This window comes from Lathamus discolor, chromosome 3 (assembly GCF_037157495.1).
Source record: "Lathamus discolor isolate bLatDis1 chromosome 3, bLatDis1.hap1, whole genome shotgun sequence".
Classification (NCBI taxonomy): Eukaryota; Metazoa; Chordata; class Aves; order Psittaciformes; family Psittacidae; genus Lathamus; species Lathamus discolor.
The window spans coordinates 28,724,874-28,739,091 of record NC_088886.1 but is presented as its reverse complement, the minus strand read 5'-3'; the positions used below and the strand labels follow the sequence as shown (position 1 = coordinate 28,739,091).

The 14,218-nt window shown below is 41.4% G+C and overlaps 1 protein-coding gene across 1 annotated transcript in view; it reads right to left on the bottom strand.

Annotated features, from left to right (window-relative positions):
* Positions 1-14,218, bottom strand: part of PSMD1 (proteasome 26S subunit, non-ATPase 1) — a 71,289-nt gene extending 57,071 nt beyond the window's left edge. Inside the window, exons 1-12 of the mRNA XM_065674344.1 lie at positions 14,074-14,218; positions 11,765-11,808; positions 10,595-10,668; positions 10,181-10,350; positions 9,132-9,337; positions 7,723-7,866; positions 6,705-6,931; positions 5,029-5,089; positions 3,222-3,350; positions 1,956-2,044; positions 1,210-1,288; positions 257-430 (exon numbers count right to left, since the gene is read on the bottom strand). Coding sequence (XP_065530416.1) covers positions 257-430; positions 1,210-1,288; positions 1,956-2,044; positions 3,222-3,350; positions 5,029-5,089; positions 6,705-6,931; positions 7,723-7,866; positions 9,132-9,337; positions 10,181-10,350; positions 10,595-10,668; positions 11,765-11,808; positions 14,074-14,089 — 1,413 coding nt within the window. The 5' untranslated portion in view covers positions 14,090-14,218. The remainder of the gene's footprint in view (positions 1-256; positions 431-1,209; positions 1,289-1,955; positions 2,045-3,221; positions 3,351-5,028; positions 5,090-6,704; positions 6,932-7,722; positions 7,867-9,131; positions 9,338-10,180; positions 10,351-10,594; positions 10,669-11,764; positions 11,809-14,073) is intronic.

Sequence of the window (14,218 nt, the reverse complement as noted above, 5' to 3'; positions counted from 1 at the left end):
CTAGCAAAGCTAAGTAGATACACAAGGAGTAAGGAAGATGAAACTAGATTTACTGTCAACTGTTTCCTAAATTCGAAGAATTTCCTAAAAATCTTACCTAAACCTTGAGCAATAGGTTGTTAAAACCAAACTTTATATTTAAGGTACAAAGAAAGTGTAAGTACCACACTACTGCCATGGTCTTAGTCACCTCTAACCCTAAACAAGCTGGATACTCCCAACAAAACAAAGGTTCATCACTGAACACAGTACATACATCATTACTGGCATTCTTCAGCTGGTTCAGCAAATAGTCAATGATGTCCCCACCATGGTTAGCATGAATGAGACCCAAGGCATAGAGGCCCCCGCCTTCCTGGTATGCTGATCCTGGCGAGGTGTCCTTGGGTAGGTAAGTTGCCATTAGCTGCAATGCTTCTTTCTCATGACCCTGTATGTCCAGTGTCCAGCAGGAAGAGAATATAGTGGGAAGTGAAAGGTAAAAAACCAGCATATGCACATACTTCACAATGATATTTAAACATGTCAGAAGAAAGCAAATTATAGCCATTACTTTGTCCACAAAAATCAGCCTTTCAGTGCTGTACAATCAGAAAAGAATCCTTCTGTACTGGGGTTTTATTAACAACAATGCACAAGTACTCATCAATCACTTGGTCACTGATTCATGACAAATTTGGCCTGAAGCTACACTAGTTCATTCACTAGACCACCTTAATGAGGGCTGAGACACACAACACAATTACAAAGACTTCTTGCTATTTCAAATCAGCTCTAAACATGCCCTTTTTGTGCATGAATTTGAAGAAAATGACTATTCAGGTCACCATTCAAACTTATTGAAGCTTACTACAGTAAGGACAGTACTGTCCTAAAATCACTTAAGAAATGTACACCTGCAGTTTTAATAGCTAGAAACTACTCACAAAGGAAGAGAAGATCTAGGAAGAAGACTCCTTGAGCTGTGTTACACTACCACCTTTTTGATGCTCAATAAAACATGCCACAAACTACATTGGGTATCAGACAAGATAGACTTGATAAAGCACACCTCTTCCTTTAGTGCAAAGACACCAGCTTTGTTACAGCTGTGCTTTGCAATAGACTAGGTAAACTGGAGTGCAGGCATCTTTCAGAATCCCTATTTCAATGTTTTCAGTGCTCACAAGTCAAGCATTTATATCGAACAGAGGGCAATGAACACGTTACCTTGTGTATAACACCCAAGCTGGCAGTAGCAGTAAACTTAGCCCAGTTAGTAGCCCTGGCCAGCCACTCCAAATTGTCTCTGGAAGATGAAAAGAGAAAGGTTATATAAAGTTTTTCATACAGCCTGTTCCTTGTCCTGCAAATGAGGTTTCAGAGCACTAAAGACCTCTTTCAAACCAGAAAAGCAGCTCCAGAAGGCAAGAAGACTAACCACATTTCCACTTTCCACCTCTCCTCCCTTCACCAGCCCTGATTTTTGGGTGATCATAATCAACTTCCTTGATACTGGTCATCTCAGTGAAAGATGAGAACAACTGCCCAACATGCAGCCCATCAACTCTCTAGGAGAAACTCTGGCAGAGTTTCTGAAGCTTTCCTCAAGTCCCTGGTAAGGTCAACCCTGACATCTGCCTTCCAAGAGTCATTCAGCATTGTCAGTCTCTACCAAAAAAAGATACGTCATCTCAGAAATTCTCCAACTAGCAAACAGAACAAACATTCCAGATCTCTACCCTCCAAACTGCTCACATGGTTAGCAGTCAAATCAAGTCAGTTTGTGAAGAGAGAGAAAAGGAAACAATTCCAGCTTCTTCCCTCTGCCTGCACATTAATTTTCAGACCCTTTGTGTATTCTTCTGTAAGCCTGGAGTTTTGCAGACACCCTTTTAACAGTATGAAGTTAAGCAGGGCAACAATGTTCTTCAAGGACCTCTAAATGACATTAGAGCTTCCTTGCCTAAATTTACCTAAGGAACTGGTCGCTGGTTGTACCACAATGCATAAAGGAGTTTGCTATAACCGTTGCTGTATGACACACAGAATTCCGAACTGCATCCTGAAAGAACAAAAACAATCAGTATCACTAGTCAGCAAAAGGTATGCCCTAGGCCACTTAGCATGCTTGCCAGTACACCAGAAAAATGGATTATAATTGTGCTTAATTTAATTGGTAATTTACCTTTAATCAAACTAATAGATTGTTAATACATTTTAATATATCCTCTACCCATCTTTCCAGTGCAAACCAATCCTTTTGATGAATTTCTGTTAGAGATAAAATTACTTCAATTGCAGCTTAATTGGAAAACCCCTCCTTCTGGTTCCCACAACTGAGCACTGCAGTGTGTGTGCTGTTGATGTTTTCGAGCCACCCCTGGAACACCATGCAGGACCATCACTCCCAAGCAGGATCATTCCCAAGACTTAACCAGTAGATGGAAAAAGATTTTCCAATACATTTGAAGTGCCTCCTGAAATAGATGAACGTGTTGACAAGCACCCCCTACCATTTTTCCTGACAATGTGCATCTCATTTCACATATAAAAAACTTCTCCTATGGCTTCTAATAATTCATTTAGCTTAAGAGAGCTTAATTTACCTGTAAGTTTTCATTTACCCACCCTTGAGTAACACCTTCCAAAACAAGTTACTCAGTTCACTAGCACTGCCTACAGTAGTGGATCAGTTTTGTCTTCAATAAGAAAGTATTAGTCTCTCAGCATGTATCAGGATTTCTTTAGCCAAGCTGAAAGTATGGTCTCATGAACACCTCAACAAAGATACCAACATACTGTAACCTACAGTCCTGGCTGACTCCATCACTCCCCAACCAGCAGCATTTGCAACGGATCAGTTGTGGACCTGAAGGGTGAGTTCATCCATCTTACTGACCAGATGAAAATAAACCCACCAAAAAACAAAAAAGGGGAAGACTGTGAAGAAAAGGATTAGTTTCTATACCAATTGGAAAAAAAAAAAACCCAAACCCAAACAAAACAACATGCTAATAGCAGCCTGTCACAAGATCATGCTAGCTGTCAGTTCAAACAATGATTATATGGCCTTCTTTGGGTGCAATCAGCTCTTCTTCAGCCTCACATGTTCAAGTTTTACATGTACCCAGGGAGGTCATGCTAAAACATAAGATGATGATGTAAAAATAGCAACATGGTCAAAACAAACACAGGATGAAACAGATGAATCCAAGACAACCATATCCAAAAAGCCTCACCTTTGTGTTTTTGAGAATCATGAGGTCTGTATTGTTGTTGCGTATTAAAAACTGCAGATGTAACTCAATGGCCATTTCCCCACTTAAAATTTTAATCATTTTTGAGATCTGGTCCTTAGGCTCTGGGTTCTTCACATACAAGCAAAAAGAAGAAAAAGCATGAGAAACCAACTATGGCTCTGTTACAGTTCAGTTCATGAGAAGCCACTCTGATATGTTCCCACCACAATATTCCAAAATCTACCAGGTTTTAGGACTAAAAGGACATTGTTTCTGCCCTTGCTGCACAACCTCAAACCTCACAAGTCCCTTTGTGCACAACAGTGCAGGTGGATGAAGAAAGTCTGAAGTAAATGTATCATTTCATTGAAAGCAAAAGGATATGAGTGACATCCGATATTCTGCAGGCTGCTGTTTGGCCCTATAGATACGGTGAGTCTCCTGCAAGAGGCAACCACTTTTGCAGATGTGAACCTGTATTTCCAAGGAAATATTAATGGAGAGCACCACGAAGCCACAACACTTTACATGACCCTGTTGAGCTGCAGCACCATTCTTATGAGCTACAGGATATATTTAGAACAACACCTAGTAGAACTAGGAATCTCCAATACATTGATCTTCCAAAGCTCTTTGAGAAGGCCTGCTTCTTCTTCATGATGGAACAGTTTCCACAGATTAAGTTCCAACTTAAGTCCCTTCTGAGCAGGGTGAAAAGTACACTGTAGCATTTTGTACTGACACTGTTAGCTAGTCAGAGACCTCAATTATTTCTTTATAGTCAGCATTCTGAATTGTGGAAGATTAAACTCACGAATATTTCTGGTCACAGAATTGTTTTTATGTACCGGTCCCTTGGCACAGTCAGCAATGCCAGTGCAGCAGAAACTGATTTAAGACCTTTCCTGTACAAAACCACTGTTTACAGGTTCTTTAATGGGGCAAGAAATTCAACCCCATTTGTTTTCCTTGTGGAAGATAATTTCAAGAAAACGCTTCTGTTTGTCCTTGATGAATTTTTAAATGATCTGCAAGAATTGCTCAAAGATTCCCAAGTCTAGTTTGTAAACATGCACCATGAGGAAACAACAAAAAACCCCACACTCATCTTGGGTTTTACTTTCATTCATCTTGGGTTTTGCTTTCCTCCCTAGAAATACTACCTTTCTTCAGCATTAGAAATGCAGAATTGCATTAGTCATTCTACATGCTGAAATGCAATTTTATGCTCACTTTCTCCACTACTTGGGGAAAGAAACTAAACAAAAAGATTCTAACCAGCTGGACCAGCAATACAGCCACCATGCTAGCTCAAAACAAATTGTTACATCAGCACCCCCTCCTGCCATTCCTGCAGAACAGCATCAGTTCTATACAGCCAGAGCTAGAGTTGGATTTTGGGAGAAGAAAAAAAATTAAAAAAGTTAAAGAATGTATTAAGCTAATTCATCAGCTTAGGTTCTCAGCAGCAAACTTCAGGCCTTTTCTTCTAGAACGAGTTATTTTAATATGAATAAAAAGCAAACACAAGAGCCAGATCCGTCTGACCCCTTCTTCAGTGACGGAGCACTGTAATTCCTGCTGAAATCTACCCACTTCCTGCTCTCTCCCAGCTTTCAGTATCTGAACTGCTGGACTTCCAGACTGTCAGATATTTGGTCCTCAGAGATCATCTGTCACCTTGGAGACAAGTAAGATAGAAGTGGAATTCCATTCTTTGTTAGCCAAAGCAGTTCAGAAATCCCAGAAATTCAAAGAGAACATGTAAGAAAAACTAAGTAAGGCATATATTGGAAAGGACACTCACAATTTCTGCAGATTTCCCTGCACAAGTGCTTCCTGGTTTTTCTTCCGCTTCCATAGCATCACTGAAATAAAATGAAAATTAAAAATGCAACCTAGTTCACCACTCCTAACTAATCAAGCACTGAAATTATGGCTGAACACTGTCCCAAAAAGCAGCCTGTGATATGGAGATCATGACTGGAACCAGGACTCTGACAGGACAAGGGCCGACTATCTGGGGGTCACTGCTGAGAAGGAAACTCCTCCTAATTTAATTTTCAGGGAACTTGAAGAAAAAGGCCTAGAAAACCCCACACTCTTATTTCATCTATAGAGACAACAAAAACAGAGATCCTTGTAGGGAATGAACAAGCAGAGACTAGTGAGAAAACAAGGTCAACAAACAAGTCAGCAAGGATAATTATATCCTCACCCAGAAGCACTGAGCTCATCACTATTAGGATGGATGTTAAGAGTGTTGAAATGGAAACGAAACATATTAAGCTGTTGTTAGCACCTTGTCCTAATGCTTCACAGGCAGACTTATAATTTATTCTGTGTCTTTCCTTTTATTTCACTGCAAGAGGAGAGGAAAACGCTTGCTATGCCTGTATCACTTCAGCATTTAGGTGCAGTTCCTCACAGCTATGTAAACCCTTATAGTTAACCAGTCTTAATCCAGGCAGCATTCTCAATCAATCACACACTATCAAAGACAGTGCAGGCATGAGGTTCTATGCAGGCATGACAGCTGTAGTGATTAAAGAGCTGACGGGGCACAAACTTCCTCCATGCTGCCCCTGAGCTGGACAGCAGCCTTTGCGTGGGTTGGTCAATCCCCTAAAAACAGAGGTTTGAAACAAAACTATCTGCTAATTACCTTAAAGCCATCAAAACAAGAAATAAAGAAAATGGAATGGCTAGTGACAACTCTGGTTTTCTTAACAGCTGCTTCCTGCAGCTATGATCCAGTGATGTAGGGTAGATTTAGAATAGATATAAGGAGGAAGTTCATTTACTGTACAGTGGCGAGACACTGGAACAAGCCACCCAGAGAAGTTGTGGCTGCCCCATCCCTGAAGTACTCAAAGCCAGGCTGCCCTCCGTGACAGCAGGGTTGGAACCAGATGATCTCTATGGTCCCTTCCAAGCCAAGCCATTCTATGATTCTATGTCGACCACTAAAGAAGTTTTAAATGTCAGGACTTAACAAAACTCAGACTAGATTTGAACTAGCTCTTTTTAACTGCAAGTATAAAAGGGTCTATAACATTACAGTATCATCTGAGCTCATTCTTCCAACAAGCTGTGATGTGAAACCAAACTTGCATATAGCTGTGATAAGCTTTTTACTTGAACTCTCCCCTTCCTTAGCTTTACAAGATGCTGCAAAGATCACACAACATCAGTGTTCCCAAGCATTTCACACTATGGCTTAATGAATTATTGCTCACTAGCTGAGCCACAGTAACTGCACCATGCTTACCTCAGCTGCAGTGGAAAATGCATCCTACCAAACAGTGAGTTCTAGTAATATGCAATTTTGCCCTGAGCAAATAGCATGTCTTGTCTATTGCCCTGACTTAAATGAAGGGGAACAACATGATTGCTTGTAATGAGCATCTATACACAGAACAGGAAGCTCCATCAGAGCAAGACTGTAACCAACTGCACCCTTTCTCAAGCCAACCTCCCCACCTGTCTTTCTCCGACCCAGGGACGGTGCCAGTGTTGGTGGATCCAGGCACGGATGCAATGGGAGTGCCAACTGTGCGGAGATTCTGGATCACGGAAGACAGGAACTGCTGGCTAGCGCTTTCATAAAGATCAAAGCAAATTTGATAGGCCATGAGAAGGTTATCTTCCTTCACCAGTTTTTCCAAAATGTCACTCACAGCCTGTGGGTCATCCAGGAATATCAGGCACTGAGTGAGAAGAACAGGAGGAAGACAAAAAAACCACACCCATTACATACTTCAGAACGAAAAAGCAACACTACACACTCCATTTTCACCATTCCTTCATCTGCTGCTTCCACAGAACATCTTTTCAAAAAAAAACTTCTCTCTCTCACAGGAGGTAACAGAAATCTCTGAAGTTTTCATAGGTCAGTTTAAAAACAAGACCAAGTATTACAAACTCAAGACACCTTTCTGCAGTTTGGATACTGACAACATTGTCTTACTAAACACAGAAATTTCAAAAGCAGATTAAAGAAGAATCAGTCATTTTGTAGGGATATCTCAGCTAAAATGGAACAGGTATAACAGTCCTGAGTCACATGTACCTGGCATACGAAGTATGGCAGAGGTCTGAGAACACCTGAGTAACTTCATAACTGATTCTCTAAACACTTTCAGACAATGGCTGACCAAAAAAACAAAGCACTGTCAATGTTCTTTGGAGAAGTAAACACAATTCAAAGCTGTGAACCTTCCATCTGATACTCTGTACATAGGCTTGAAATATTCTGTCAGAGTTGTCTACATCCTCAAACTGCCTTTGAACATGCTTCTTTCTCTATAAATTGACCAATGTGCAATATTTACGTCTCCTTTTCAATTTGATCTCATTTTGATATATATTTGAAGCACACAACCAAGAGAAGGTACTTCATTTCATTGATTAACAAAGAGATCGAGTAGCTGTCAAGTCAAATACATCTAAAGAAGAGCAACTTTTGATTGATCTTTGAACATCACTCTGAGAAGCTTACCTGGCACACATTGATGAAATCTGGTTTCTCCAGATTCATGTAGATTTTAACTAGAACTCTCAAGACTTTATTACGGAACTGTTTATTCTGCATCAAAGACATACAAAGCTTCAAGCTGTAGGCTAGCATCCCAGGAACATCATTCTGAAATAAAATTCAGGGATATTAATTCTGAGTTTGGACTAACAAATAGGATTTAGAAATTAAAACAAAGCTACCTCCTTTTTATTTTAAAAAGCAGAGCAAAAGATGTGAACACATAAATCTTCACAGTTTCCTTTCAGATTTTCAGAAAAGCTTATATTTATTATAAAATACTACCAAAAATGTACAGGATCAACATTAAATTCAATAGTTAAAACATGCAACAGATTAATTTAAAAGTTCAATAGCTATTTCCCCTTCTTCACATCCCTTATTCAATCATTCTTGACTGCAGTGAAAGTCACTGTACTAACATAAAACGTCAACAAAACAAACCATGCGCCAAGAAAAGATCCCAAACATGCCTATTTCTTCCTAGAGACCAAGAAACAGATTTGGTTACTAAACTTCAGAAAGGTAATTTGAGATGAGTAATGTATAACGGACAATTAAGTTAGTAAATGCATAGGACAGAAAACAGAACACAGAAAGCAAAATGAATGCCTTATGATTCTCATTCCGGTATACAAAAACAGGAGGCATTCAAAAATATGGGAAAGCTGTAAACTGAAAGGGCTAAAATTTAAGATTTAAACCATGTGTCTGGCATATGACTGAGATACTACAGACTAATCAGATTACACACAACTGTTGAGCTGCTACAAATGACTACAGCCATGCTTCTCTTAGTGCTACTACTACATAATACGACTTACCTTAAACCCTCAGTGAAAGATGTTAAGGCCAGTCTGTACCTACCATCTTAAAGTCAGGGCAGGCTAATACTGCATGCAGCCACTTACTGAAAATTAGAGCTACTCACACAATTACTGGATTATTTTCTTTTGCCTGCCATAAATAAATGACCTAGACCTAACGACCCCCTCCCAGGGAGTTAGAGCAGATGACAAGCACACCAAAATAAAATACACCAGACCTAAAGTCTGCCTAGTCCAGCATCGTATCTCTGCTAGTAGCTGACAGGGAATACCTTAAGAAGAGGGTGCATGGCCAAGCTTCCTGGGAATACTCTCCCAGGAACTTGCAGCTTGGGGATTTCTTAAAGTTAGGGGTCTCTCTATACTCAACAGCCCTGAGTGGCACTGCCTTCCATGGACATGATGAACCAAACACTTTGATTTTCATCTTTTATTCTGTTCATACAAAGCAGGGTGAGTTTCATAGCAACATGGATTGAGTACTTCACTTCTGAATCCACACCTGGAAGAGACCAGCTACCTCCCCCTCCTGGGTCTTGCACATACCGATTCAAGGATGGTTTTCTCAAAGATGTCCAGCCTGCGTGTCTCTAGAGCTATGCCGATGGCCTGCTTGTACTTGTGGTCATCCAAGCACCGCTGGAACATTTTGTTCACTATCCCTTCTAGCCTTTCATCAACAGGCTTCTTCTCCCCTTCTGGCAGCTCTGCATTCTCCACACACTGCTTGGTATAGTGGTCAATACATTTTGCTGAGAAGATATTGAATAAATATGGAAAGGAGTCAACTTTCAAGATGTTTGCTGATGAAAAGACTAGTATGTGCACATAGACATCCTACCAGCAAATACAGCATATGGGAAACTAACAAAGGTGAGGAACAAGAACTATTTGTGTACTCATATACATGTAGTAGTGGAAGATCCTAATACTCTCTCCTAACAAACTCTAATGTTTGTGCTCAAACCAAGCAGATATTTTAAAAATGGAAGCAAGGGCATAATCTTTGTTCAAGTGGAATATTTTAAATAAATAAGGAAACAGCAGTAAGAGATTACTTCCTCCTGACAGCTCTACTATAAGAACTAGCTGGGGAGACTGAAAGCCAGTCCTGGTCCATAATGTCCTGTACAAAGTAAATGACACCAGCAGACCAGACTTTCAAAAGACATTCAAATTATACATGCATTCAGCATCTGACTTGCTATCTTAGTAAGGATGGATAAAAGAAGTTGTATTCCTCAGTCAGGTCTGCAGCTACACTTATTAGCTGATTATTTCCAAAGTTATGCTGAAATTTATAACATTAGCACACAAATGAGAGAAAGGACAATAAATAACCAAAGTAATTTTCCTATTAGGATCTTGCAATAGAATAAGGGTTAAGAATAGGAAAAAAATGCCAGAACTCCCAAGTCAGTTCCATTACAGAATCCCAAAGCAGAAGAAAGCAAGCACAAATAAACTCAGTAAAATTAGCTAAAACATCACTTTAAATGAATACAAGGGGAGAAAAAGGAATATGGAGAAAAGCAGCTAAATCAAGTAAAATCTCAAAGGCACAAGAGCTTTTCTTTGCAGCAACAGTTTTTTACCAATGATCGTCTCCACATATTCCGAGTTGTCATTGACATTGAAGAGGTCACCTGCTCCCAGGGCATAGTTCAGCGATTCCTCAAAAGCTCCCAGGTGGTAAAAAACTTTAGAAGCAACTAGAGCAGCAAACTGCCGACTCCGAAAGCCCTCATCTTCATAGAGAACTTCGCTGCAAAGGAGAGAGAGAAGAGGATCAGCTCTGTGTGCTCGGTTCTCTTTAAGGACACATGACAGCTTGATCAAACTTGCAAGTTTGAGACTATAGCTCCAACCCCATATCCTCTTATATTAGTGCTTTCCAGAAAATATGGAGCCAGATGCTGTACTAGCCAGTATCAAGCAACCGGAACTACATTTACTTCATATCTCATGTTCTTTTTAAGCAGCACACCCTCAAGTAATAAGTGGCTTACATTTTGTCCACTGACTCAGAGATTTCTGCCCAGAAGTCATTGACAACTGCATTCAACTTGTGAAGAGCAAACTCCTACAAAAGATAATAGAATGTTACATTACATAAAAAAATGCATTTATTACCTTTCCCCAGTAAAAATGAAGTACCAGCTAAGACCAATATCATAAACACTGACCCACTTCAACAGCAAATTCTACTTTAAAAGACCTTAGCAAGCATTCACCAAACCTTCCAAGTCCTTTGCAAACAAAGGGCTGTTAATTCAACAGGTAAGACAACCCTGATGCTCCTTCCCAAAGCCTCTCTCTGTGACGAACGAGTGGCTACAATTCCTTAAAATATAGTTTTTAAGGAATACTTAATCCTTAAAATACAAAGTTTTAAAATCTTTGTGGCAACCTTCACGTAGCACACAGAATTGGCCTGTGGTCTATACCAGCCAACTCTATGTATTTATTTGGACACAATACTTTAGCAAATGAACAATATCCAGACTAGAATCAGCCCACTTGTAATCAGTACAGAGGAAAAGCAGGCCTCACTCACTCCAATCCATCACCATCTATGCCTGTTTCCAAACATTTAGGGGATTACCAATACTACAAGATACACATCCACCTCCTAAAAGGAACTATGTTAACTGTTCAAGTAACTAGCAAGCATCATCAATACACCACCACTTCGAGTGTTTCGTGATATCCTATGGATTCATACAGTCTGTGAACTGTAAAGCTTCTGTTGTTACTTTTTTCCTCCTATTGCTATTGTGATTCCACCCCCATCCCCAGTGAAAACTGTAACTGTGATTTTGTTTTACATCACTTAAATTATGTTAAAAACTTGAGACGTTCTTGAGCTTTGAATTTTTTGTAGTCAAAATGCAGTCTCTGGAATACTTAATTAACAAAACCCCATTATCATCAGAGAGCTAGCAGCTTTGATGACTAGAGATCTTTGCATGCAAAGCTCCATTTTGATCCTTGTTCAAAACAAGGAATTTCGACATCTGTTATCATGTTACCTAAACCCTTTCTTTCCCTAAATCTAGACAAGATTTAGGGCCCACCTGTTGCTATCCAACCATTAATTATGGAGATCTACTTATTTCAATTTCAAGCTCTCAACATCATGCATTTGCTGTTATTTTCTCCCAGATGTAACAGCTTACCTTGAGCTGTGGCTCTTCTTCATCCAGAAGAGAGATAATTCCAGCTGCAAAACAAGATCATAGTCAGTTTTGGACTCACTCTGTTTTAAAAGTGAACACGTTATATAGCTCAAAACCAACAGAACAGGGAAGAAGACTGTCTTTGGAATGCAGGTTTAAAAATCTTCAGTATTAAAATTCATTATCAGATCCAAGTTTGTATTAAATATGATATAGAATAGTTCAAAATTTATAACTGAAAGGGTACACTGTTTACAAAAGATGATCTTTCTTAGAGGAAAACATATTAGACAGGAACTCAAGAGAATCTGGGATTTACTTCCAGCTTCGTCACTGGTTTGCTGACTGCTTGCTAGCAAGCCACTTCCCACTTTCCCAAGGGGCGTAAAGATCATGTCAAAACACCTGGGATGCTGTCCCAGAACACTGTATATACACAGCTACAGAAATATTGTTTGTCTGACGTAAGTGGAAGAGAGGTTATCTGGGGAGCTCAATCTGAAGATGGCTTTACCATCAGACTGCAAGTTTGCAACTGAGAACATTGGAATAGCATCTGATTGAAGTCCAGCACAATTCACTGCTTTTAATCTTTCATCTGTTGTATAGATTGATAACCTTTTAAAACTAAATAAGACATCATATTGGAAAGGCCAGCAAGCCTACTGGAGGGCTGAACTTGCCTTTCAAAAGATTCTGACGAATCTAAAAGGAGAGTGTGCAGGTCAAAACTAAAATGTACAAAAATAGAAAGGAATTTGAATAGTACACTGGATTGAAATGAAACATGATCAGTAGTATCATGTGGCTGCAGTGGAAGGAAGAGAACACAAACTTCACAGGGAGGTGTGTGAGTGAGAATGTTTCTTGGCAGGTATATGAGGGAATCCTTCATTCTGCTTGGCACTGGCACACATGCGTCAGACCACTGTGCCCAGTGCTGGGCACCATGTTTTAAGAGTTACGAGCAAACCTGGGTGTTCAGAACTGAGCAATAAGAACAAAAAGGTCCAGCAATCAGGACTTAGGCAGGTTAACTGGTCAGTCTATGGAAATCACATAAGGTTACAGAGGTCACACATGTACAGGGCAGCTGCCAACAGGAAGGGAATAATCTGATCTTTGTGCCAGATACAAAGAGGAACAGCAAGACAAAGCTTTATTTGATAAATAAAGATCGGGGTTTGATGGTAAGTTTTCTGACAGTAAGACAATTACTTGCTTTGCCTAACAAGGCTGTAGAACCTCCAGTATCAGATTTTTTTAAAACCAGGCTAGACACGTCTGTAACAACTGAGGAAGCACTGATGTGGCCCTTCAGCAAGGAAGGCAGGTTCTGTAGCCCAGCCCATATTGCTCCATTCAGCAACTCCACTCCAAACATATGATTTCATTTATTTACTTAAAAAAGCTCCCGTGCTTACCTGATCCTACTTCTATTCAACATATTTAGCTTTTTAAAGCCCTTTTGAAATTAATACCTACTAAAATAAGACTGAAACATAAAGAGTTCAGAAAGATAAAGCTTTTCGCAGACTATTACCCTCTGCACTGTTTCTCTCACAAAGACATACCTGTCACACATTAATTTCTGGCTTGAGTACTTTTAGAAATATCTCTCATGTTTTCTTATGTTTAACATCTAGCTCCTCGCAAATTTAATTTGCCTGGACTCTTTAAGCTGGCTTTTCCCCTGCTAGGCATTTGAATTTCTGATGTCCTGTAAAGCTCAAGTGTGCCTCTTCCTCTTTTTTCATTCCCTGCTGCACTCCTACAGAACCCACTGCCCAGGTGTGATACTTCCTACGGGTTATCCGCTTTAAACAGGTGAGGCCCTTCAACTCACTGCTGGGGCACACCACGGTCTGCCAGGGGGCCCGCGAAGCCACCACGCTGCGCTCACGAAGTACAGACAGGAAGAGGACGCGGTACCGGGGCAGGCAGCACCCACCTCTGCCTCCCGCGCGTCCCCACCGAGCCCGAAGAAGGGCCTGCCCGCTCCGGCCGCTGCAGCACCAGAGCGGCCGGGAGACCGCCGCAGGGCAACGGCGGGCACCGGGCAGCCCCCGCGCCGCTCAGGCTTAAAACGCCGGTTGTGGCGAACCGCCGGGCACCTGACCGGCCTCCAGCGCCCGCCGAGGCGCACGGCGGCGACCAGCCAGGGGTGCCTGGGGCGGGGGGAGGCCCCGGTGATAGGTGGCCAGACGAAGCGCCGCGGCTGGAGCCCCCGCGGCCTGCGGCGGTGCCCAGTCACAGCCCTGACTCAGCGAAACCCGATCGGGCAACGCTACCCCACGCCGCTCCCTCACCGGCCGAGGTGATCATGGTGCCGCCCGCCCGGCCCAGGTACGGAGGGAGGTGGGGTCCACTCCGGCCCAGGTGCGGTGGTGCTGCCGCCGCCGCCCGGGGTCCGCGCCGCTGGAGCTCTGCCGCCGCCCGGCCCGGAAATGCCGC